This window comes from Engraulis encrasicolus, chromosome 13 (assembly GCF_034702125.1).
Source record: "Engraulis encrasicolus isolate BLACKSEA-1 chromosome 13, IST_EnEncr_1.0, whole genome shotgun sequence".
In the NCBI taxonomy this organism is placed as follows: Eukaryota; Metazoa; Chordata; class Actinopteri; order Clupeiformes; family Engraulidae; genus Engraulis; species Engraulis encrasicolus.
This window is the reverse complement of record NC_085869.1, coordinates 43,305,668-43,332,067: the sequence shown is the minus strand read 5'-3', so window position 1 is coordinate 43,332,067 and position 26,400 is coordinate 43,305,668. Positions and strand designations below refer to the sequence as shown.

The 26,400-nt window shown below is 41.4% G+C and overlaps 1 protein-coding gene and 1 long non-coding RNA gene across 3 annotated transcripts; one reads left to right on the top strand and one right to left on the bottom strand.

Annotated features, from left to right (window-relative positions):
- Positions 1–1,812: 1,812 nt before the first annotated feature.
- Positions 1,813–24,936, bottom strand: LOC134461227 (transformer-2 protein homolog beta-like). Of its 2 annotated transcripts, XM_063214002.1 has the most exons (10): positions 24,907–24,936; positions 15,496–15,617; positions 13,596–13,741; positions 13,055–13,214; positions 10,126–10,314; positions 9,670–9,785; positions 9,018–9,047; positions 3,142–3,285; positions 2,382–2,455; positions 1,813–2,191 (listed from the first exon to the last, which is right to left on the bottom strand). In XM_063214002.1, the coding sequence occupies exons 2-10, from the start codon at positions 15,529–15,531 to the stop codon at positions 2,175–2,177; spliced, it is 912 nt and encodes a 303-aa protein (XP_063070072.1). In that variant the 5' UTR covers positions 15,532–15,617; positions 24,907–24,936; the 3' UTR covers positions 1,813–2,174. The 2 variants fall into 2 exon arrangements, with proteins under 2 accessions (XP_063070072.1, XP_063070073.1); XM_063214003.1 differs by lacking the exon at positions 24,907–24,936 and having other exon boundaries at positions 13,596–14,371; positions 15,496–15,594.
- On the top strand, positions 16,647–20,173 carry LOC134461809 (uncharacterized). Its single transcript, XR_010037424.1, has 6 exons — positions 16,647–16,810; positions 17,406–17,515; positions 18,024–18,106; positions 18,524–18,622; positions 19,158–19,260; positions 19,999–20,173. It is a non-coding gene; the product is annotated as an uncharacterized LOC134461809 (long non-coding RNA).
- Positions 24,937–26,400: the final 1,464 nt, after the last annotated feature.

Genomic DNA, 26,400 nt, shown 5'->3' with positions numbered 1-26,400 from the left:
AGTTCATTCAAATCATGCCATTGATAACTGTCTGAACCACAGGCTGAATTTGTAAGAATTGGACAGGCACCACATGAACCTCTCATTTAATTATTTCGGTGGGAGATATGTTACTGAATTTAGTAAGGCAGTCGCTGCAATTATTGTTTTTTTGTTTGTTTTATCGCGCTCTCCTCCTAAGTGTCATCACTTCTTCTCGGCCGAGCAGTAGCCTAATGGTTGCACCTCAACCAGTTCCACATCGGGTATTTTTTCCAACAGCCTTATTCTGGACCACCGCAGCCTTTTGTCTCTACTATCCTGTGGCTCTGGTACTTCGAAGTATGACGCGTAAAATGGTCTATCCAAGGTCCGAGCGGGGAGTCGTGGAAGTCAAGTGTCCGCATGCAGTAGGGATTCTCTGGGAATCTCCTCAGGACCGGACACGCCCACCTATATGGAGAAGGCGCATCTACACAGGAAGGATCTATGCATTAGGGCCATCTTGTGGAAATAAGGCGAGGTGGTAATAGATTGTTCAAAGCCGTGGCTTGGTCAACAGCGCGTTACTGCACCTGAAAACAAAGCAGGCTCGTGCTTTTCGGTGGCACCCGGTAGGGGGTGCGGGCCAGCCACCTAGAACAATTGGCAGTGTGCCTGTCACACTACTAATTTCTCAAAGTGAAGTGGCCTGGTCTTGCTATAACGTATAACGCCCATTTTTCGGGGATTTCACCAAAGACCATCCAATCACTAGTTGTAAGTGGAATTAATAATAGGATACACCGGGCGCAAATGGGAGTTATTCGTCCTAGCAAGGCTAGGACACTTCACTTTGAGAAATGGCCACATCAGCAAGTAAGGAACATGGAAAGCCTCGACACTTGACCATTTTGCAGCGATTGTGCGTTTAGGCTACCAATGTGTACTAGTTGAATTACTTGCAGATTCAACAGAACATTGCACTGGTTTATCGTTTATCATGGTGATTGTTAATCATAATACCGTGGCAGCAAATAGAGGGCATGTTATTGTTCTGCAAGAAAATACACTCATCAGTTAGCTGGAGTAGCCTATCCTTTAACTCTTAATATTCCGTCACTCATTGTGCATTAAATTGACATCTAATATTGTCACTCATCTACCCTCTCTTGTAACAAGCTCTGGTGAAATCTTTAGAAGTTACCTTTGGAAATAGCCGTAGCGCACGGGTCACACTTGCTCATAGTGGCGGCCAACGCCATTATAAACAGAAACACAGTGCCATCTACTGGCCTCCAGTGTCCACTTCAAGGTCTCCAAACGTCCCCTTTGGAGCGCTTTTACGCACATAAAGAATGAGTTGTGATAACTCATTACCAGTGTTGGGCAAGTTACTCAAAAACAGGGTCTTCAGAATCTCCTCTACTGGTTGTGCCTAGGATCAGGTCTAAACAGGGTGAAATGGCATTTAGTAATTATGCTGCAAAATGCTGGAACTAACTTCCTGTCCAAATTAGAACTGCTGCAACAGTATGTTTAAAACAATATGTTTTAGAAGGAAATTAAGAACAGCTTTATTCTCATCTGCCTTTGGTGATAGTTTTTTTTCTTCTCTATTCTTTATCGCATTGAATGACATTTATGTATGATAATGTGCTATATAAATATTTTTGATTTATTTAGAATGCAACCACTACTAAATAATGAATCTGCCTTTCTGTAATACAGGGCTGTGGAGTTTAAATTGACTTGGCATTATATTCCGAGTCTGACAGCGCATATTCTATACGGTACAATGTTCCAATGTAATGTTATCTGTAAAGTTGAGATGGAGACAGACAAACATGGAAGTAAAATGTGTACACAGTTTTATTCTGTGGTTACTGGCTAAAGTGAAATATATACACACAATACAAACTGGAGGCTGTATAGATCTCTACACCTTTACAGAAGCCTTCGCATTACAAAAGAAAGAAAGAAACAAAAATCAAAAAACAAAACAAAAAACAGGGAAAAGGAAACCAGCCCCATCAGACATGAGTGCAAAAAAAATTCAGCAATTAGGTTCTTAAGTCACATCCGGAACTACATGCGCAGTACTCCCGACACGTAAAAATAACAGAATGAAGTTTAAGAATCAAATCCTGACAGCAAATATCATAGACTACCTCTGATCCTTCACTGGGTAAAACAAATGTTCCATAGCCGCTCTTTCAGTAATGATGACCTCCTGAGAGAGAGAGAGAGAGAGAGAGAGAGAGAGAGAGAGAGAGAGAGAGAGAGAGAGAGAGAGAGATTAGTACCACCTCCATTGACATAGTGTGGTATTCTCTTCTCAGAGCATCAGATTGAATTTATGAATGCACCCACAGTAAGCATAAAGTGACGGGAACCAATGCACTTGCAGTTTGAATACTTACGTGGAGAGTAGGAGCGTGAACGGGAGCGGGATCTGTAAGCACTTCGGCCATAGTAGGGAGAAGGAGACCTCCGCCTACAAGACAAAGGGAACATTTGTCATGAACATGCATTTAGTGCCGGCGTAGGGTGGAGCACCTATGTTTTTACAGTAACACCTTCATAGTTTTATTGGTTTATCCTGATTAATACTCAGACAAAACACATGAACCAGGGGCATCAAAAATAAAGCCCAGGGGCTGGATGCGGCCCACCAGATGGTTCAATCAGGTGCCAGACTTGTAGGGGAAAAAAAACCAAGTCTCATGCCTAGTACAAAGTTGCAGCAAGTTTTCAATACTTGAGAGCAATTAGCAATTGAGAGCAATTTGTTGCAATGTTCCTCATATGCCCACAGTCATCCACTTCGAGATGATTGGCTGCAATGTGATTCCAATTTGAAGCAGAAATTTGTGTAAGCAAAATCGGAGGTACTACAGCAACGCTATTTATATAACTGGAGCCGCCTTTGATGGCACCAATTATCAATGGCCGTGCAGTTGCCAATCTCCCACGGACTTCTGAGATAGCAAAGTAACCATTGTGTGCCTACTGCAAATATGACCAGATATAGAAAATCATCCAGGAACCGTTCACCTCCTGCTTGAAAGCTTACTAGGCTATTTGGATGTAATACATAGGTGCTTCCTTATTTTCTCCCTTTTACGTAGGAAGGCAGTAGATACTTTCGGATGCACCAGGCAACTTTCACTGCCGTCTTACCGATAGGATTTGTAATATTCACGGTCATCGTAGCGGTCGTATCCTCTGTCGCCCCGGTCACCACGCCTGTCTCCTCTGTCGTAGCCACGGTCTCCACCGTCATAGTAGTCGCGAGATGACCGGCGATTCATGCTGAGGGCACCACTGCACAAGGAAACAGGACATTGATTACAGTTCAGTGGGGACTCTAGGCATCATCCCTCAGCTTGCAGATGCACCACAGTGGGACAAGCATCACTTGAAGACAGGGCTGGAGCACATTGCAGCTTAGTTTTTAGATGCATCCTAGCATCTCTATAAAGTGGGTATGTCCGTCCGTCCATCATATCCATCCGAAACGCTTTCTTTAAATCGGCCAAAACACGATCTTCGCCGCCATTTTTCACGTTACTCTTCATATTTGTGCTTTTGGACGCATCCTTGTCCGCCTGTCGGACTTGTTAAACATTTATTGTGTGAAAACAGCCAAGTAACATTTTGGTGTTACTAACATCTTAAGAGTCAAGGTTGACTTAAACTATAGCTGCGGGGTGCTCCAGCCTCTACCCTCAAGGGACATTTGATTCTATAGGAAGACCACACGGCTACTCCCATCCCCTGGAGCAGCGTCCCAAGAAGCTGGCTCAGTAGTAAACAAGGTGAGGTTAACAAGAGAACGGAAGAAGAATCACTGCACACTGGTGGACTTTATTTTGCCATTTTATTTCAGTTAACCACACGTTTTGCTTGTGCTTCATCAGGTCCACTTTTAGAAAGTTTTCTATATATATTTTCGTTGCCACTTGTAGAATTGATTAACTTGTATCATAGCCTTATTAATCAGTTAAGCGTTTCATTGTTTTTTTTTTCCCTCTCTGAAACATTATCCATTATTGATGCAACTTTGATTCTTTATTTTCCATTTATGTAATTTGTTTACAATAGTCTCATCCTTTAATCCATATTTTATGTATTACATTACATTACATTGCATTTGGCAGACGCTTTATGTCCTCTTTTGAAGTCGCTTTGGTTATAATCAAGCCAACATCACAAGATCACAACACAACTTTATGTACTACCAATTACAAACTTGTTAAGTGTTCTGAGACCATGCTATGGTGATGCCATATTATAATGAATTGAAATTGAACTGAATTGAGTAGTTTATAAACTTGTCTAATGTAGAATGATGTACAATTGCTGTGAATGGCCACTCATGTAATAAAAACGGGTCCACACCATCCCTCTTTATACATTATAAAGCCCTACAAAGACAAAGTGCACTAATTATGCCAATGTTGGAAATGAGAAAAATACCTTCAATGCCTTGGTATTGGGTTGGATAATGTATTTACAGCAAATTTTACATATCCAAGTCAAATCTCTAAAAACAGGGCATTTGAACCATACGGCTTTGACTCTAGATAAAGGAGGCGTAAGGAAGACCATTTTCAGTCTAATCTCAATTTGACAATGTGTAGTTACTGCACTTTGGCTTTGTATGGCTGTATAGATTTACTGTGTAGTAAAAACGATACAGCCATGTGCCTTGCTAAGCTACTGCATGTTCCCCTTTTTGTATTAGGATGTACACTTATATCGCATGGTAATATTGTGCAATCTTTCACAACTGTCGTTTTACTTATTGATAGGGGTGTGAATCTTACACCCACACAACGATCCGATTCAATCTCGATACACAGGCTACGATTCATAAAAAATATTCAGCGATTCGATACAAATTTACTGTACTTCCAGGAACTTTGTTACTGACAAAAGAAAAAAAATGAAATTAAACTTCAAGAGAGCTTTTGTTTATTTTGTATTCAGAGAATAAACCAAATATGACTTCAACGACTTCAAACTCTGCTGTACTTCAAATACAATACCAAGGGGGGAAAAGTCAGCCTATTTTTTTTTTTTTTTTTAAAGAACTTGGGTGTTTTAACCAGGGCTTTGAACCGGTTCAAGGAACGAAAACGAAAACCGGGAACTTTTTGTATTTTACAGGGAACAGAAACGAAACCGAAAACTTTATTATTTTTTATGTTCTGGAACGGGAACACTTATTTAAAAATAATGATAACCGGTTATTACCGGTTAATACCGTTGCTCAAATTAAAAAAAAAAAGTAACTATTTTCCTGCGCACGTTACCATGACGGCTGAGATTCACGTCTTGTGTGACATCAGACATTCTCTGACTGAATGTAGAGAGAGCTGTGGATTACAAAGTCTCCACTCCGCATCTTAAATACAAACCCCAACTCCGATGAAGTTGGGACGTTTGGTAAACAGTGAATAAAATCAAAATGCTATCATTTTCAAAACATTCAATCTATTCATTAGATGGAGAATAGTGAAAAGACAACATATTAAGTGTTAAAACCGAGAAAAAAAATATTGTTTTGGGGGACATATGTACTCATTTCTAATTTGATAAATCCAACACGTCTCAAAAGAGTTGGGACGGGGATCAGTGAAATTTAGTAAACATCCAAATAAGATAAAACAACAAGAAGAACATTTCAAAATGAATTGTACTGACGGACAATATAGGTGTCCAGGTATAAGATCATCACAGAGAGGCTGAGTCACTCAGAATTAAAGATGCAAAGGGAATAATTACCATAGTTTATTACATACATTTTTTAATTCCCTTTGATTTACCACGATTGAGTGTATATAAGACATATTTTTGTTAATAAAAATCATTGTATAGGTTCATGACATCATGAAATATATATTGGCTGTAGTCTCACTCTAGCACTCCAGGAATTAGAGCTATTGAAATTGACCATATTAAGAATGCGTAATGCGTGCAAATGATACAGGGGTGTAACATTCTCCTAAGCACCTGAGCTCACTTGAAATAGACCCAGAAGACATGGGAAACTGTCCTTTGCTTACAGAAGTCAGCAGAAGTTGTAGAAGTCCATTCTTTTTGACAATAATAGAGCATTGCACATCCTGTGCTACAGTGAAAATGGACCATCCAACTAGTGTTAGTGCTAGCTTCAAAAGTCAGCCTCCATGATGGCATGCGGGTGCAGTAGTGCATTGGTTAAGATGTTCTCACTCATCTGTAGAGTTAAATACAGTGCTGAATTTGTATAAATGGGTTTTAAACAGCATGAAAAGCCACTCATGCATTATATTTTGAAGGGAGATCTTCGATTACGATTACTGCCACATAGTGAGATCAAATTGCATTCTCTACTAATGTTTTAACAGTTTGGCTCCATCATAAGGACCAGCAGGTGATAAAATGGTGGTTTTTGGTCAAGACCTGTCACACTGTAAGCACTACAGAAAGGAAAACATTGCAAAACATGACAAGGAATACACCCACCATTTACTGTAAGCTGGTGAAATCATGTCCAAGATAGGAATTAACACTGTTTTTTATATAAAATCATCTCATCGGTTAATGTATTTAACTGTTAAGTGTTGTCTTTTGTTTTGTTTTTAGTCTTCCTCGACATTTGCTGCCATTTATTTTCCCCGTCCCAACTCTTTTGAGACGTGTTGGATTTATCAAATTAGAAATGAGTACATATGTCCCCCAAAACAATATTTTTTTTTCTCGGTTTTAACACTTAATATGTTGTCTTTTCACTATTCTCCATCTAATGAATAGATTGAATGTTTTGAAAATGATAGCATTTTGATTTTATTCACTGTTTACCAAACGTCCCAACTTCATCGGAGTTGGGGTTTGTAAGACAAACCACTGTCATACATTTCCATTGCATCATTGTAAGACATTGCAGAGAAGCGTGTGTAAAGCGCACCGAGAATGTTCTACGTTATTGGGCATACATGGCCGCTTCAAATATGCACAAACTCACAATGTCCATCATAGCGCTCCCTGTGACCCAAGTCAGCGTGAAGCGTGCATTTTCATAATTGAGGTTTATTCTCCGCTTCTCCGCTTAGGTTGTCCCTGAATGACAAAATTCTGGAGGATATTCTTTTCATCCACTTGAATAAACAGCTTGGAATGTAGGCTGACTCATTTGCACTTCCGTCTTTCTTGGTTAATTAATGTCAGTTAGGCCTATGGGGAGTAATCAGCTGACAGGAACGAAATTAACCGTTCCGGGAACAATATTTTTTTGTTCTAACCGGTTCGGGAACGTCAATTTATTGGTGGAACTCATAACCGGAAACGTTATAATTCCGTTTCTGTTCGGAACGGAACGTTTGGAAAAAAATAACGGTTCAAAGCCCTGGTTTTAACAACTGAAAAGCAAGTGCTACAAATAATGTAGATAGGCCTACATGCTATTAAGGGGAGAAAAGGAGAGGGGTGAGGAGGGGAGAAGAGATGGGAGGAGAAGAATGAAGAGGAGAGAGAGTTGAGGCAGGGAGCCTGGAGAAGGAAGGAGGAGGAGGGGAAAGGAGATAGGAGAGGGGAGAAGTGAGGAGGGGAGAGTAGAGAGGGGAGAAGAGGGGAGGTGAGGAGAGGAGAGGGGGGAGGTGAGAGGAGAGAGGTGAAGAGGGGATGAGAGAGTGAAAGGGTGAGGAGAGAGGTTGTCGACTATTATCTAATTTCATTGCGTGCATTAAATGTTTATTATAAATGTTGTATTTATTTATTGTAAATGTTTATTTATCCATTTATTTATATAAAATTGCCTCCCAGCACATATTAGGTGGTTGTATCTTCAAGTTAATATTACTACCACAATTTCAATCTAATTGTGAGTTGTAAGAATGTTCTTATTTCCTTACGCACTTTCTCCAGAGCTCTAGTTCTACAATAGCCTGGTTCACACCAGACGGTGTATGTGTAGCTTCGGCGCCCCCTGGCGGAGCAGAGCTACACACACTACCGTCTGGTACACAGCCATATAGCACGCTCCGTCTCCAACCAGAAAATAGGCTGAGAATTTATTGCTTCAAAATCAACGGTAACTCACATTGAGGAGTCACAAGACAGATTAGAGACTATATTGACTCTTTAAAGATTAACAGGAAGGTTTTTGAAGGAATTTGTTGGTGAGGAGGCCGTGCCAAAGCAATAAATTCTCAGCCTATTTTCTGGTTGGAGACGGAGCGTGCTCTATGGCTGTGTACCAGACGGTAGTGTGTGTAGCTCTGCGCCGCCAGGGGGCGCCGAAGCTACACACACAACGTCTGGTGTGAACCAGGCTAGTTCTACAAGGCCCGGGGCAACGTTTGTTTATTTGCATCATGCTGTAGGAGGGCACGCAATGCATCAGTTTAGCGCACTGCATTTATAGTTAATAAATCGCTCATAATGGAATTATGGAGTTGGTGGTAGGATCACAGGATTTGTAGTCATGAACCACGATCTGCTAAGATGTGGAATCATTAACTATCCAATTGTTTGGAGTTGGCAAAATGAACAATTTCCCCAGGTAAGGCAGCTGGCATTTTTTCAGTTGTTAGCTGTTGGGAATGGCAAGCTCCGTGTAGCTTAACAAATAAGCTAGCTTGCGAATTATTGCCTAGTTATTAATGAATGGTCCTAATCGAGGGGGTTAGTCTTGGACAATGACACCCACCTAGATACCACCATTGGCACATGTACAAGTAGGCCCATGAAATGTTGGGGTTACAGCTGTTGTGGTAGGCTACTATAACTTGTTGATTTAGCTCAGGGACATTACATTGCATGTGAAGATCCACTTGCAATGTCGTCGGAGGGAGGGGAGGGCACCATTTCACCGGTGCGGAGAGAGAAATATTTCACGTTACTAGCTCTACCATCTGAGTTTCTTCTGGCAAACATTCTTAAGTAACTGCTGGACATTTATGAAGTTTTATGAAACAAATATTCAGAGTGCAAAGCACTTTCGTTTTTGACTGCTAGAATATACATAAACAGTGCATTCATGAAGAGTTATTTATTCATTAAAGACTGACCGTGTATGCCTCTCGGATCCACTTGACTCACTAGAAAGAGGGGCGAAATGAAAGAATCGGTGCAGCAGTGAGAAATATAGCAAAACTGTCTTTTTTACGTCACCTCTATCATACTAGTCATATGGGATAACAAATAAGTAGCTACTTGAAGTGACATAATGAGTAGCCTAGTGACAGAAAAAAAAAAAATCACTAACGCTGACTGCAAGCCAAATTGTAAATAAAGCACCTGCAGCATCTAGACAAGCCGTTAGGCGCTGGAGGCAGCGTCATCACTTTATGGCACATGTACTATAGTGTGACCAGGGCCATTCCAAAGGTAGAACTGTGCAGACATTCTTTTCTAAAACTGATGTGCGGCCATAACATTCTTTTCTAAAACTGATATGCGGCCGTCATCGGACTGTTTTTAATGGATATGAACCGTTCCAGGTGCCATGGATCGATACACTCGCATTTTATATGTTACATAACAATAAATATCTTTACACCCCTACTTATGGACATTGCACCACAGTGGTCATTGGTTGCCGTGTCTAAATGTGCCACTGATATCTTAAACAAGCAATGTCGGAAACTATAAATTCCATCAATCACCCTCCCCATTTGTTGTCGTCACTCGCCTACTGTAGTATAGGCATCATATACTCACTATGTGGGCCGTCCCATATATATTCCAGGGGTCGGGGTGTGGGCCCGCTTGGTGATGGAGTAGTCAACTCTGATCCGCCGTCCATCTAACTCCATTCCATTTGCTCGCTCCTTTGCCTGTGGCGAAAAAAAAGATAACTGAAATTATTCTGAAACAAGCATTTCATGGATCCCTGGAGGAGTGTGAGGTCAGGGACCTTAAGGTAGATGGTCGATTAAGGTGTAGGGAAACAACATATTTCCTTCAAGGGTGGGATAATAAACCTGGGAGCAGCAGTGTGTGTGTGTGTGTGTGCAAATGTAAAAAACACTGGAATTTATTTTTGGCAGCAGGTGTCGATTGTGTAGTGAACTGTTACACATGTTCATAGTTCATTCATGTCCTGGAACCCCCACAAATGAACTGACATCCCAAACAAAACTAAAAAAGCCCTGTGCACACGAAGAAGCAGCCCACCTCTCTGGCGTCATCAGAGACCTCGAAGTAGACGAATGCGAAGCCTCTGGAGCGGCGCGACTGCTGGTCGTAGACGATGTTGACGTCGGCCAAGGGCCCGTACTTGGAGAAGACATCGCGCAGGTCCCTCTCCGTGGTGTACAGGCTCAGGCCAAACACACCCAGGCAGCAGCTGGGGTCAGGGTTAGCCTGGAGGGAGCACAGAGGTACATGGAGGTTACCATACAGCAGCGGGGTATAGCAAGAAGATGGTTAAGTGAAACACTGGGCTAATTTAACCTTCTGGAAATAGTAAACCGACTAATAGATGGCACACATGTCATTTAGATAGGTAAATGAGGACCCCAGGCTCTTCCACCAGATGATTTGCCACTATCTCAAGGTTAACTTAGCCATGTTGTTGGAGGAGAACTCTAAATAATCCACCGAGCGCACGCGCACACGCACACCTGAAAGGCCATGGTGTCCAGTGCAGGATGTCATTTATCTTACAATCTACCAGCGAGCCAAAACAAGTCTGACCAGCGATTAAATTTAGTCGACACATTGTTATAATCATAATTCTTTTCTGAGAAGTATTTTAGATCTGTTACTTCATCCTCTTGGATGACACTTGTTGCTAAGGTTTAAAAGCACGTAAGTCAACACATACACTTAGCTTGAATTCTGTCAATATTGAAACGCCATGTGAGGGGAGCAGCATCTCCTTTGCTCAGTCAGTAAACAGCTGTAGCTTGTCTATTGATTTATTTTCTTACCATGTCAAAAAAAATCACAACTTTTAATCTTGGTTTTTGCTCATCACATTTTATGTCCAGGGTTTAACAAAGAATTTTGCTCCCTGACGACTGTGGCTAGTGGTTTTCCTCAGTCACAAGCCATTCAGTCTTTCCCTTTGCACAGTTTTAGCCGTCAGAGATGCCTCTTGTTTATCCAGGCTCTGCCGTGATGAAATTGACCATTCATTGTTTAGTGCACGTCTGCGGGGGGGTAACCGAAATGGTCAGAACCGATAGTGCTCCGCAGTGCTGTCGGAACCGGTGTGTGGAGGCCCTGACTTTGCCCATTCAGTTTGTTCGTGTGGTGCCGGGGACACGTGCATAGGACTGGGTACCGAAATTCGGTTCCTTAATAGAACCAAATGAAAGGCTAAGGCTCTACTTGGCATAGAAAAGTGCCTTGGCTGTCGGTTCCACGTTTCGGTTCCCAGGTGTTCATCATCACGTCAGTTACCATTTCGCATTTAAAACCCAACATTGGCAACATTAATTGTGAACACATTCGGGCTTACAGAGACTGCTGGCAGCAAGCTACAACCCCCTTTTTAGGTGGTCACATCATCTGTGGATACTAACGCAATTACGAGAGAAACTACCATCTTTAATTTGTGTAGGCTTACCGAGAAGAGTAGCCTATTTCTAGCGTTTGTAGACGGCAAAGAATTCAAACTTTGTCTTCGACACAGCCACAGCGAGCCAAGAAACAGCAAGAGAAGGTGTGCAAAGAAGCATTGCATCATTCTCACTCAAATGGTTAGCCTGTCGGCGTATGAGGAAAGTAAAAGTCGGCAACACTGATGCTCCCAAAAATGCAATGGCACGTTTCTAACTTTCGCTCCACCATGAATCAAACAGTGTTGGGGACCTTTTCCCTTTAGTGATGGGCGTGCGCATTCTCTGACTTTTTGGATTACACCGTGAATCATTACAAAGTTTAAACTTCATGTCAATAAAACGGAAACTCACATCAGAAGCATCAGGTGAGCTTTTGGCCGCGAGAGACTTTCTTTGTGTGTTACGGAAGGCTTACATTTGCGCCACGGAACGCAGATTTGTAACATTACATTTACATACATGGATTATTGAAACTGAAGACTTGATTTATTTGGATATTTTTTTCCCCGTTTGGTAGGCTATAATTACGGAACATGCAAAGATGATTTATGGACCGACACTTTTGACCTAGCAAACTATTTTTTGTAGCTGTGGAATTTCGTCTTGTAGACAAGGCTAGGCTATACTGCCATAAGTGTAAATTCACAAAGCCATGTGAAAAGTTACAGCTGTTTTACAATTGCATTGTAGCAGCAGGGTGAATTGATATTGCAATGTACCTGACTTTCTTGCCATGTCCCTCCCGGGCCGTGAAGGGGAGCGAATGGGATAGAGCAGAATCACTAGGCCTATTGGAGCTAATGAAAAATATTTCACGTCACCTCTATTATCTTACTGACTCTTATTCTATCTGCCAGTTCTGTTAGGCAGATTTTCAGACTGCCCAGCACATTATTCTGATTTCTCACATAGCTTCCCATTGCTGGCAGAACATCTTTCACCGGAGACAAATGACGCACAACATGGATAGGGTTGGATTTAGATTGTAAATCATAGTTCTCAATTTAAAATAAATTCCCGGAGACTTCAAAGGGATAATGAGGGACGCTCGGTGGTCGGTTAAGATTTTTTTAAAATTTTCGTCGTCCCCAGAGTTTATAAATTAGGAACCGAAAATGGCACCGTCAGGAACCGGCATCAAAACAAAGGTTCTGGAACCGGAACATTCTGATCAGTACTCAGCCCTACACATGCAGGCGAAACGAGCGAAGCGGAAAGAGGCGCAATTCAGTGTTCCATTCTGACAGCTCAACCGTCATCAGGTTGTCAAATGAAATAGAATGCAACATTTAGTTTGTTGCTTAGATTGGCCACAGTAGGCAAAATCCGCTCGTCATTTGCATAATATTAAACTTAGCTGAATATTTTCACTCCTGTTCGCTTGCCTTCGCCTCCCTCATAGGAATGAATGGCAAAGTTTGCTTAGCCAAATTTGTGCGCATTTGTCCCCGCAGAGAGAGAGAGAGAGAGAGAGAGAGAGAGAGAGAGAGAGAGAGAGAGAGAGAGAGAGAGAGATGCATGTGTGGTGTGCGTACCCGGTTCCCCGCGTGTCGGCGGCGGTCGGACATGGGTGAGCGGCTGTGGCTGCGTCGACGGCTGTACTCGCGGCTGTTGGAGCGCGAGCGACGCCGACGGGAGCGAGAGCCAGAGCGGGACCTGCTGTAGTAGCGACGCGAGCTCCGGTGGGACCGAGACCTACGGGCACAATGGATGGACAAAACTTCACATTAGCCATGAAAGCAATTATGCGGCAACTTCTATTTTCCATACTTAGATCACAGTGTTAAATAACAATTGATGAGTGGAGGTGCGAAACACACAACTGTCTTATCTGACCATAATAACCTTGTTGCAACCAGGGAAAAGGCTGCATCATCCATGCATAACTTGTTTGCAACACAGTGAAAATGTGTAGCAAGTAAAAGTTATGTATGCACAGTGTAGACTTTTTCCTGCATCCAACCTACTAATTCACGTTTGTCAGAACTCTTAAGAATAATAATAAAATAAAAACATTTGGTGAACCCTGCTCTAATGCTTATGGGCTTTGGTGGCAGTCAGATTATCCGTACTCACCTGGACCTGGACCTTGAGCGAGAGCGGGACTTGGAGCGGGAGTGCCTGGAGTCTGCCTTGGAGCGGGCAGGGGATTGGGCCGGGGAGCGGCTCTCGGATTTGACATGGCGCCTGGGGCTCACGCTCCGGGACGCAGAGCGGGACTCCTGCGGCAGCAACCAACACCAACAGCGCATTAGTACTCAGACAAAAGCCAAAGCCCCACACACATGGGGGGCGCTTAATTTTTTTTGATCATGGTTTTGTTTTTGAAAATACTTTACTTTGCTGCTCATTGAATATCCATTTTCAAATTATGATTTAATATGGTTAACATTGTTATGATTAAAGTGTGTCATACTGAAATTACTTAAAAAAAAACATATGTGTTGTGGGCATTATTGAAATTTAAACTTTATTTAATCAAATTCATCATGGAGCAGTTACCCTTAGCATTGATGTGTAAGAAAAGAGAGAAGAATGGCATGCAAGCATCGAATAAACAGACTAATAATTACTTAGCACTGTTTCTTATCCCCGATTACTTCAGAGCTTAACTTCATTACTTCAAATACAGATCTTTTCTTCTTTCTTCAAATTTCTGACTTCTGATAATCCTCTTCCCCCATTTTTCTCACACTGGCTGCCCATAGTCTACACCGGAGCTTCTTCTCCACCTCATAAAAAGCATGCATTCTGTAACATTCGGCTTCACACACTGCGAGCTTGAATTTATTCTGAATAAAAAAAAACTTCATATTTGACTTCTTCCACATTTGTCTTCTTCCAACTTTAACCTTAACAAAAAGAAAAAGAATGGTTTTTACTACATACATTATTTGCAACCATTAGCCCCAAAGTAGGTTTATACCACATACATTATTCTTGTTCCCTTAACCCCAAAATTACGTAACTACAGACATCAAGCCAATACAATAAAATGTATTCAATGGAATATTATTGATTGGTAATGCAATGCATAAAGCAGATGAAGTTGTAATCCACTTGTAGTTCATATCTGTATGCTGTAGAACTGGGTTGGCCGAGTAAACTGGTTTGGACTGACCAAAACATCATGTCAAATACGCTTCGTTTTATTGAAATACCGGTAAATGCAATTCGACGTACGAAGGACACACACTAAACAAGGAAAACATTCTATGGCCGAAACTCGATACTCAAGATGGCCTGCATGAGAGCTTTCCCACCCTACGCATGCTTGGCCTGTTAAGCTAGGTAGCAATCTTTCAAGCAAAATAGCGACCAGCACTGTTGGTAAGCAAAAATGGAAGTTGAGGTACATCCAACAATAAAGCAATATCATTGTCTGAAATTACACGTTGGAGTTAGCTTGCTTTGGTAGATGGAAATTAGCAGTTTTCTTGTGGAGTAAGATATTAGCTAAGCTAACATAAGCCATCTTATCGCAACATCAGTACTACATGGCTGCGCGCATTCGCACATACCAACCGAGAACAAATACAAATGAGATATGTATTTTTTTGAATTATAACAAAGCAAATACACCGAGTTATCAACATAACACCACGGACAACACAGGCTATGACTGATTGTAAAGATAGCATGGTAGCGATACAATATCCATTAGCTAGCGTTAGCTTGGCTAACTATCCAACAATAGGCAGGCCATGTTCGACGACGAACAAGATCTAAACCAGCAAATACTTAACTGCAACGCATAACCTTTCAAAAGTCAAAAACGTTTAATTTCCAAACAACAATAATTGTATGCAATGAATGTGGACATTGCACGTAGCATGGTTGCACGCTCTTTACTAGCAAATGTTGGCCTCCGCCTCTGAATAGCTGTTCATGGGGAAATGTAAGGTCAGAATATATAAACACATTCAATAACTGATCATAACATCAAACACATTAAAATACAATAATGCACACATACCCTTTTTATGCCAAATTCCTTTTCGTTGTCACTCATTTTGGCAGTTGCCTTTTACAAACCTTCCCAAGTTGAGCCAAGGTCGCTTACTACAATGTGGCTGCCTGCTTGAGGGAGAGCTGTTTAGTAATGTGTCGTTCACGAACGAACCGGTCGTTTTGAACGAGTCTTTGAAGTGAACGAAGCGAACTAGTTCCCCGCCTCTCGTTCACTTCGTTCGTTGGTGAATCACCGGTCTCTGTCACTAGTCAGTCAGACAGTAGCAGAAGTGGTCGTCCAATGAGCATTTTAATCTGCGCAAAGGGGCACCTCTTTATCTCTTAATGTGATCTCTTAATATTACCAGAGCTTTTACACACACCAGGTATTTAGTTCATAATTTAGAAGAGCTCAGCAGCTCACATAGTCCACAGTTCACAGCTCTGAACGAGCTGAGCTCTCGTTCCTGAACGAGGAGCCAGTGAATGAACTGCAGCCAATGGTTTCCATGACCACGAAAACACAACCTAACGTGGCAGAGACAAAGGCATACTTCTAGTTGGAAATGCCACTTGTAAATGATCTTTTATTCTTTTTTAATGGGTGCTACTGTTCAATACATAAAATTAATCTGCAAAATAGGTTTCAGGTGATATGTTTAGACACGAGGAGCACCTTAGATCTACACAGCACAGCGAGAACGAACTGTATTCAGCCCGCGAACGAGAGACCAGCCTGGGCGCATAGCAACAGTCTCCATGACCACGAATAAACAACTTAACGTGGCAGAGACGAAGGCATACTTTTAGGTTAAAAACAGCTTGTAATTGGGCTTTTTTTATGTGCGCTGCTGTTAAATAAATAATATTACTAGGCAAAATGAGTTAAGTTGATATGTTTGGACATGAGAAGCACACAGGCAAAGTATGAATGCCTCCCTCCTCTCGTTCACTGAACTAGTTCCATAGAGGGTGGAGTTTATCTAGAGGGTTCATAACCATGTTAGCTTCCGGGAATCGGTTGTTCCAAAAAAAAATGGCGGCTGGTGTGAAAATCGCTCAAAATCGCTGGAAATACATAGAGATGAATGGGCGACATTTACTTGATTTTCGAGAAGGGTCCGGCTGCGTCCTGGAGCACAGGGGGCGTGTATTTAGAGGGGCGTGTGTCGGTACCTTACCTGTCGCTTCTGCCTTATCTGTCGCTTTGGGGTCCTAGCTGCGTTGCCCTGGTAACAACTGTAAACAAACGGCTGCAGTTAACTGCTCCGCTCCCTGACAGGATTTTTCATTCATTCGTGCCAATGAAACAGGAGGCCTCGATTCGTGCAGAAGATAAGGTACGTAACTGAGATATATATGTAAGAAAACTATTTAACCTCATAGACTAACCTTGTATACGATACATTCTAACAATATATTTCTAAAGTTTTTAGTCATTCCCGTTCATTTGAAGCGTAATTCCCCCCTTACTGTGGCTAGTTTGGATGAGATGACTTGACCCTAGCTAGCATAACATAAATGGCAGCTAGCTCTACACTATTTCGGGCATTCGCTAACAATCAGTGTTCAGATAACTAGCGCAAACGTGCCGAGATATCTGCTTGTGTTGTGCCATGGCTTATATGGTGATGACGTTTGAGATTGTAAATTTACGGGCCACAGATGTGTCTATGGTAAGGCCGACCTGACGAGATAGCTGCCTACTGAGGTTTGATTGGATATGGACATTGTTTATTTCAGAAGGAAAATGTTTGGAGTGGAATTGTTTGGAAGACAATCTTGGGACAATTTTGCTCTTTGGGTCTTTGTGCCAACCATGCCAGCTATCGTAGGGTGCTCTGGGAACTTCTTAGATCTGTTTACTGTATGTACACTTACTGAAACAAGCATTTTGTTTACCGTACATAAAATCCCTTGTCATTTCACCACTAGGTTTGAAACCCAGACAGCACGAAGCATCTTGTCGACGTCAAAATCAGATCAACAGACTGGGACATCAGCCTTCTCTTGGGAATAGGCCAGATATGCCATAACAATAAATGGTAAGTCTATCACTACATAAGATCCATAACAAAATACTCCTAGTTAAATCTTAAATGTGACCTGGTGGCATTATTGCGTGAATGCTTATGTTGCACACTCAATGCATAAGGTCCTCAAGTGTGTTGAGTTTTGCTGAGTTCGTTGTTTATTTACATTTTCCTCAGCATAACTGTACAGCTGACACTGCTGCCTTCTGTATCATAACAAAGCCTGTCACTTCCACGTTTCGTTCTTTATGTGACCGAAGTCACTGGCTACTGCACCATAGAGGGTCTCTGCACTCATTGCTGGTCCTATGATGCCATCTATTGGCGAGAACGTGCAACAGCATAATTAAACTAAAAGACAACTTCTGACAGGACAACAAAAAGACAGGGAGTGAGAATAAGGGAATAACAAAAAGACAAAAATGGGGGGGTCCACTACACTTGCATACCTGATTGTGCTGTCACTCATTTTCTAGTCTATATCTTGGACTGAAAAAGGATTACATTATTATGTTTTCAGGTGTTTTGCCCCTGCGGTTGTGAAGAGGATGCTGTGGAGGTGGCAGCATGAACGTGTCACACAGACATTGGCTAAACTACTCGGTAGGTACAACGAAATAAAAGAAACCACCCCCTCAACCCTGTTTATGCTGCACTGTACCTATTGTAACCCGTTTTTATATAGACCATTATTTGAAATACTATGAGAGCCTTTCTGTTAGGATACTGTACAGCAGGGATGGGCAACTGGAGGCTCGGGCGCCACATGCAGCCCAACTTCTCACTTTTTTAAAAAAGAAAAAGGACCGTTTTTAACCCCCTATAAATCAATAGTGTAAGCATTCAGGTATAAATAAAGAAAAAGTGAAGTATCCTTTGGTAAATTCTCTCAAGTGCGTGGTGATGTGGCCCACTGATTGTGGTAATTAAAAATGTTGGCCCACCTTATAATGAAAGTTGCCCACCCCTGCTGTACAGCCTACAGTGATACTGAGACTTATTCCTGTCTTTATTTGCCAGGCTTCTACACTTGCCCTCAGAGTTCACATATGGTGACGTGCACAGGTGTCCAGTCAGGTTCAGACTGATGCTGGTAACAAGAGGAGAACATGCTAATTGGTAAGTGAGATCCCTGCTTAACAAAAATCCACACAGCACAACAAGTAAGCCTAGTTTGTGGTATCAAATGTAAAATGGAAGTTTCATCAAAAAGTTGTAGAACACATCTGAATAAATTGCAGGCCATCAAAGTTGTGAATGGGCAGGGAAAACACAACCAGTAGGCTTATGAATTACTTTGACTCAGCACAGCAGAGCAGATGCGATGCTACCATTCCTTGGGAATATGACACAGAGGTCTTAATTGTGGAAAAAATAAATGTCAAAACGTCTATGATTCCCAAAGTCCACATGGGGTATATTCTACAAGAGGAGTATTATATTAAAATTCAGATGAGACACAACAGATACAGCTTACTTTCTTGTAGACTGAAGACAGAGGCCACTTAGATAAACAGAGTGAACCCAGAAGCACAATAATAAGCCTGCAACTGGGGTGTTGTAACACTCATAACTGCATTACCACAAAATGTAATGCAAGACTGTAATCTAATATTTTTGTACTGCAATGTCGCCTTGGATTTTGTCTGTTCAGATGCTGTGTTGCTGCCAGTCCACGGATGTACACGAATGGCTCACCTGGAGGAGGAGGGCGGTCAACGACATTACTCAAGTATTGACAACAAATGTGCTCTACGGTAGGTTGGTTATTACAACCCATATACAGTCCCTGGCAAAAAGTATGGAATCACCTGTCGTGGAGGACGTTCATTCAGTCGTTTTTATTTTTTAGAAATATGATGGATCACAGACCCGACTCAGAACTGAACTCATTTCAGCTGGCGGCTAACTGGTCTCATAGGAGTCCATGTTAACTGCTAGCTCGGAGGTAAAATTTGCACTGCCGTTCTCAGAGAACGGTTGAAAGTACAGGAGAAAGGTAAAAGTCAGTTATTTAACTCAAGGGGATGTGTAATATGAGCTTATTTCCAAAAATGGGACAGTATCACTTTTAAATGGTCAATGGCAAGGTCCCAAGATGTTCTGTCACTGTAATCAGAGACATTTGAAGCCAAATTGATAAAGGATACCGTTTTTTCTCATTAATACTATTACTCCGAGGCTGTACGTTGTTCCAAAATCCAGAAAAAGTTTTTGAAGTGCTTGTTTGTGTGTTTGTTTTTCATGATTCCATATTTTTTTCCTCAGAGCTGAGTCATTCCATATTTTTTTTCCCTATGCATGCTCTAAAAAAGTAACTCTTACTTACTAATGGAATTACTTTTCATGATTTCTGCATATTGGAATGCACCCATGTCACTTTAGGCGCCTTGGACAATGCATCGTGTATGCAGCATCAGGCTAAAATGGGTTAATAACACACACGCACGCACGCACGCACTCTCCTCTAATCTTCTCTCTTTGCCAAACTTTAGATGACATTTCCAGCATGTCCAACTCATCAGCATCAGGGGAGATTCGGTGGAGGTGGTGCACCATCCAGGACCAGTCATGGGCCACCAAAACCTCTGCAAAATCTACACTTCTTGTGAACCCTGTAGAAGACACTACAACCACAAAACTGCTAATAAACCATCACATACTGCGTCACATCATGGTTCTCCATGTGTTACTGCACCCTCGGCACAAGTTCTTTGCTAGATTGCCATCTGGCAGATGCATCAGGACAGGAATGTAGCTACTATTTGTGATTATATCTTCCCACACTCTTACTTGCTTTGCATGGCAGTGTGTCTCAATGTGTGTCAGAATGGAAGGTGTCGCACCATTGAAGTCAATGGGCAGTGGCATTGCATCAGGGTTATAGAAGCCCAGATATCCTTGATGCTTTGATGCCAGCTGTTTTTTTTTTGTGATCTGGTCACCCACACTTCCCTCTTCATTGTCCCATAGATTTCCATACCACGCTTTGGTGCTTTGGTGGTATGGACATTCTAACTCACCAGAAGAAAAAAAACCATTGAAAATGAATGGAAGGTTATGTCTGGTGATTTCTGGTAAATTAGAATGCCCATAACATCAAAGTGGCACTGGATTACTCAACCATTTGTCTCTTAAAAGATAGTTTCTGCCAATTTCAATATGCTGTTGTATAGCTCATGCTACCCTTGACTTGTCAGTAGGCTACCCGGTGATGATGGCATTCTTTTGACTCAGCTCTTTCTGAGATCTGAGCTATTCTAATGGGGGCAGACTTTGATTGTATTAAAAACCTTCTTAACATAGGCCTAATCCAAATACCATCCCAAAAGGTATCACTGTCTGTTTGCTAGTTGTCTGCTGATGTTGCATAACCTTTTGAATGTTATTGGGAATAAATGAAGATGTTTTTTTGAAATGTAAACAAACGCCTGCCCCCATTACAATGACATGGGTATGTGGAAGAGCTGTCCCTTACTCATGCACCTGTTTAACAAAATGTTATTTTTATTCAAGTAGGGGTATGCAGTGTATAAGTTTTTTTGTTTGTTTTTTTGTTGTTGTTTTTTAAAAAAAAATATATAAATGGCACATTACTTAATACTGTAAGTTATTTCAGCTGATTTAAACTGGCATCTGGGAATTCCAAAATAAAGGTGAAATAAAACACTGGTGTCCCTGCAAGCTTCTACTTAGTTGCATTTTTAACGTTGTAATGTTATAGAGAATATAATTATTATATAATTGTTACCAGGTAAAAACGAAAAGCAAGTTAATGTAATCCAGTCACTTGCTCAGTCTGTCACAGTAGCATTATTCAGTCAATGAGTGCATTCCCTCGCATTTTGGCGTTTTGCGTGGTATCTGTGGGGATCAAGGTAAGCAGATCGTGGAAATAGTAGGCTATAGATAGGTTATAGATGTAAAATAGTATACTGTATTAACTTACAGATGTAAAATATTTCGCGGCCAATATAAACTTAATGTACCGGTGGTCGTGTGTTACACAACGTGCTACATTAGCTTAGCAGTAAACATAGTAAACCAGGGGGTATAACAAGCCTGTGTCGAAATTCATTTCAGTACATTAAGATCGATGAATGCGACGCGATTTCAATGTTAATGTTCTGCTTCACGGTGTTTTGTTATTAAATAAAAACGAACAGTCTACCAGGAAAACTTAAAATACGATTGTTTATGAACAGGCGATAACCCGGACAGCCTCTAAAACATGGATCGTTCATTTCAGCCAATCAGGTGACAAGAGCGACAGATAAGGCAGAAGCGACAGGTAAGGTACCGACAGCGTTAATTTAGTGGGGCGTGTATTTAGGGAAGCCCTGATTGGTCCGATTCACGACGACGTCTGACGTCATGTGAAGAATGAAATAATACCTACCGATAGACGTTAACCTTAGCAGTTGGTGGCTAATGTTAGCTTAGCCTACTTAGTCAAAACGGGTTTTATGTTCCTCTCATTGCAACTTATAATGTAGAGTTTTAGTACCGTTTTCTCTGCTCTTATCGGTATCCAGATACATTCAATACATTTAACTGCTCCTTTGGGAATTTCGCGGCATTTTTGAAAATTATGCTCTGAGGGCAGCTTTACCGCATATCGGTAACGATATGACACATTAACTCGCTGCTCTGAGGGCGTCTTTATTGTCTACATGGTAATGCTTAGCAGCGCATGTAACCCTGCTCTTAGGGCACCTTTTCTGCAGGTTCAGGGCATATTTGATGCACACATGTACCGGTAATTCTGCTCTTAGAGCACATTACAGAGCGACCATGTAACAAACACTCTGTTCTGAGAGCAGCTTCGCAGCACATAGATAGCGTTTTGTTTCCTTGGAAACGGACGCGGTTTATGTGTTACGCATACGCTATTTGACTCGGTTTTGCACTATTGTGAATGTATTTCTAATCTTGACATGTTAATGGACAATCTATGCGAATTTCATAATGTGTTTTTATGTGATATGGGAGTAAATGTGTTTACATCCCGTCTGGGATTTGTTAAACTAGCTGGCCCGCTAGTTAGCTAGCAAGTGCTAGGTCTCTACACTACATCATGTGTCAAAAGTGGAAAGATTTGCCGACACTCAAGGCTGTGGATATAATAAACTGATCCTTGGAATGTTTTTCAAAATGTTTTGCTTTGATAAAATGCTGAGATTAAACATCCAAATCCTGGTGGTTCTTTGTTTATGCTTGGGCCATTGAGACAGAACAATTCTAATATCTATTACTTACTTGCTAGCTAACTAGCGGACTAGCTAACAAATCCCAGACGGGCGTACTGTTAACACATTTTACTCCCATGTTACATAAAAACGCATTTTGAAACTCGCACAGATTGTCCATTAGAATGTCAAGATTAGAAATGCATCCATAATAATGCAAAACCGAGTCAAATGACATACATTTATCGCTTCGTCAGTCTGTCTGGCTCATTGAGAGTATGGTCTGGCTTCATCTCCGTTCCGTTTCCAAGGAAACAAAACGCTATCTTTAGAAAAGTAACCCCGCACTTAAAGTAGGCTACCTTCGGATTGGTAGATGCTAGGGAAATACCGTTTTCAGTTTTGGAGAGCTGAGGTTCTCAGCTTTTAAACAAGACCCATGGTGTGTCTTTAGGTCTAATTAAAGAATATTATGTGTCAGATCGAAAAAATGAAGTTTTGAATGGGTTTCAATGGCTCCAACAGGGGTAGTCCACCACCAGCAGCGGTCGTCGTGAATCGGACCAATCAGGGCTGCCCTAAATACACGCCCCTCTAAATACACGCCCCTCTAAATACACGCCCCCTGTGCTCCAGGACGCAGTCGGACTCTATTGTGATTTTCACGTAAAATACCGAGAAATATACTTCCGAATCAACGGGAATCTCTTCACTGACTGAGCTTTATACCAAATCATGTATTCTTCTGTTGTAAGGTTAGCTGTAGAATTTTAAATTAATTTTAGAGTATGGCTCCAATATACCTATTGTCAGACACTGAACCACAATGGAATAGGCATTGGAGGCTTTCTGCACTGCTGTCCAATGCTAGTACTAGGCCTAGTTATTATATCGAGTGTATTACAGTGTATTGTAAAAAAAAAAAAAAGAAGTTATTGACGGATTGTGGTGAAAATTTCGATTGGGGGGGGGGGATGACAAAAGGGCAAGGGGTTTAAGTTCTTCTTCACCGCAAAAAAACAATATAGGCCTAGGCATTAATCAGGCAGTGTGTGGAAAAAAACAGAAATAAAAAACGCATCAAAAGAACGAAGTTAACGACGCTGTGAATCTCGAGTCAGCCGATATCCTGTGCGATTTAAAGTAGGCCTAGGTAGCGTACATTATGCCATTATGCCGACCAGTTCGGTTAATAGTTAGGTTAATAACCTAATCTTAATGATAACAACTTGTAGGCCTAGGCTGCTAGGAGTGTTGTCCTGGAAGCCAATGAAGATTTAATGAAGATTTACTTAACAAATAATTAGGACCTATAGCCCTATATGGCATCCTATTTGTTTTTCAAGTCTATCCTTCCCTTGTTTTTGTGATGTCAAAATTAAATGGCAATGGCAATGGCAATTTAAAAAAAAAATCCTGGATCTAGACCACCACCAGAATTAACCAACTAGCCTATAGAAATGTTAATAAATACCCTTCAGAACGTTTTGAGTTATGCTGACAGATAGACCAACGACCGTAGCCTACCCCAAGCAAAACCTCCTTCGTGGAGGAAATAAGCATTCGACGTCTTCGAAAGGGCAGAATAGATAATAAAAATGCCCCCGGGATCGTCGTTCAGGACTGTAAAAACGTTAGGCCTTTAGGTTTAATGTTCTGATTAGTTCATTTAGCCAATATCGTAATTGAAGGAAATGTATACCCTTATGCGTCACTTATTTTAAGGTCTCTGACTGTAAATATGTTGTTTATTCTGTTGTCTGGCTGTTTAGGCCTACATTCCCATACAGAATGAGTAGGCCCTAGTCTACTCTGCATCTTTGGGTTAGGTTAAACATTGAGGGCCTATAACATAATTCACAAACTTACCGGATGTATAGGTAGTCGTTTGTCTTTGCATTAAAATAGGCCTACTTCATTTCATTATACAATGGTGTTCATGATCAGCCATACAGATGGCCGCTTTTTCACACCAATGCTAAATTGCGACACCTACAGACCGATTCCCATAAAACACGCTTATGAACTCTCTAGATAAACTCCACCCTCTATGCTAGTTCGCTCGTCATTCACCCCTTGCTCTCTTGCATTGTGGCGTGACGTAATCAAAATGAACGACTGAACGAACTGTGAACGAACGAATTCCTCAGCAGAACTGAACGAAGAGAACGAACTGGCGCGAAAGAATCGTCATGCCCTTCACTAGAGCTGTTTCACTGCTTGCTAGGTTACTTACTAAAGCCGTGGTGTGGTGGTGGGGTCGATGGAGAGAAATACATGAGCATTTGGCGACTCCTACAGGAGTTCAAGCAATTTACAACCAGCTGTGAGACTTCGAAGTGAGAGAAGTTGCTGTTTACGCTTGTTTTACCGGATCAGTAGAGCTATAGTTTTAGGCGTGCGCAGTTGACACAACATCACACGCGCTCCTGATCAAACCGCGGCATAATAACTAGTCCAATCATTTTTAAACCCTTGTGATTCTGCTTCAAGTTGACGACATTGTATCAGGTAAGCAGATGATATTCACAAATTGACAACCGTCTATTATGGCTGTGAACATCCCACTCCCAATTTCATATCAAATGTTTTGATGGATTTGATATGTTACATTGAAGAAAGCCTTTATGGACAACTGACTTGGTCATGTTTCTCACGGTGTAGTCTACTAGCCTACAAGAAGAGGGTTTTATTTGGTGTCGCACGTGCACCAGCATGCATTTACACAAAATCCAGTTATCATCCATACATTCTCACTGTAGTCTAGTCACCAGAGGGGGGTCACGCGCACCCCCTGTCCTTGTTGTCGAAACCAATTTTTTTTAGACTCCTCCATATGTCTAATTTACAATAAGATAGGTTAGCATTGCTGCAAATTGTCCCATGGGTGTTTTTCAGGGCTCATCTTGGAAACAGTGCAATAGCGATTTACAATTCTGACATTTGTCTATTCACATAACTTTTGAACTAGACATGGTACAAAGACAAATAAGACCACTTTTCCATACAATTCTAGCATGGGGAATTGATTGGAAGGGTCAATAGGTTCATAAAAACATGTTTAGACTACTTTCTAGGAGAAAAATGACTAAAATGTATCAAATATTCTAGAAATTCTGACAGGAACTAGTGTGTAGATTTTCAAAAATGGTGTAAAGATGACATTCATTGCAAGCATTTATGAAACATTCTTTAACTTAAGGTGACTACCATACATGCTGTCATTAAAATTAAAACATCCCTGCCACCTTTTAAGGCTATGCTTAGTCATGGTTGATGTGAAAAGCATAATATTAGCCATCAGATGCATTGATTACTTGACCCTTCCAAAGCATCCAAAAACAGATTTTTCAGTGGTTTACAGTAGTATCAGCTCTATGCAGAGCAGAGGGAACCTATAGTGAATGTGCCAGTCTTTATGTTATCTGGTATATGCAAATCGCTCCCTGTAGTGCTGCTTTGTAGGAATAGGCCCCACTTGTGGACACTAGACCCTCATACCCTCCTAATGAAATCATCCTCATCATCCTGAACCTCTCTGGAGCTTTTGAGACAGTTTCTAACACCATCCTCTTGGAATAGCTCTCTGAGTTCACTGGATTAAGGATCACCTGGATTGATGCTCATCTTGGATTTATCACTATCAATTCAGTCCACATCAATTCAGTCCCACATCAAAATCAAAACCAAATATGCTTTTTACCATCT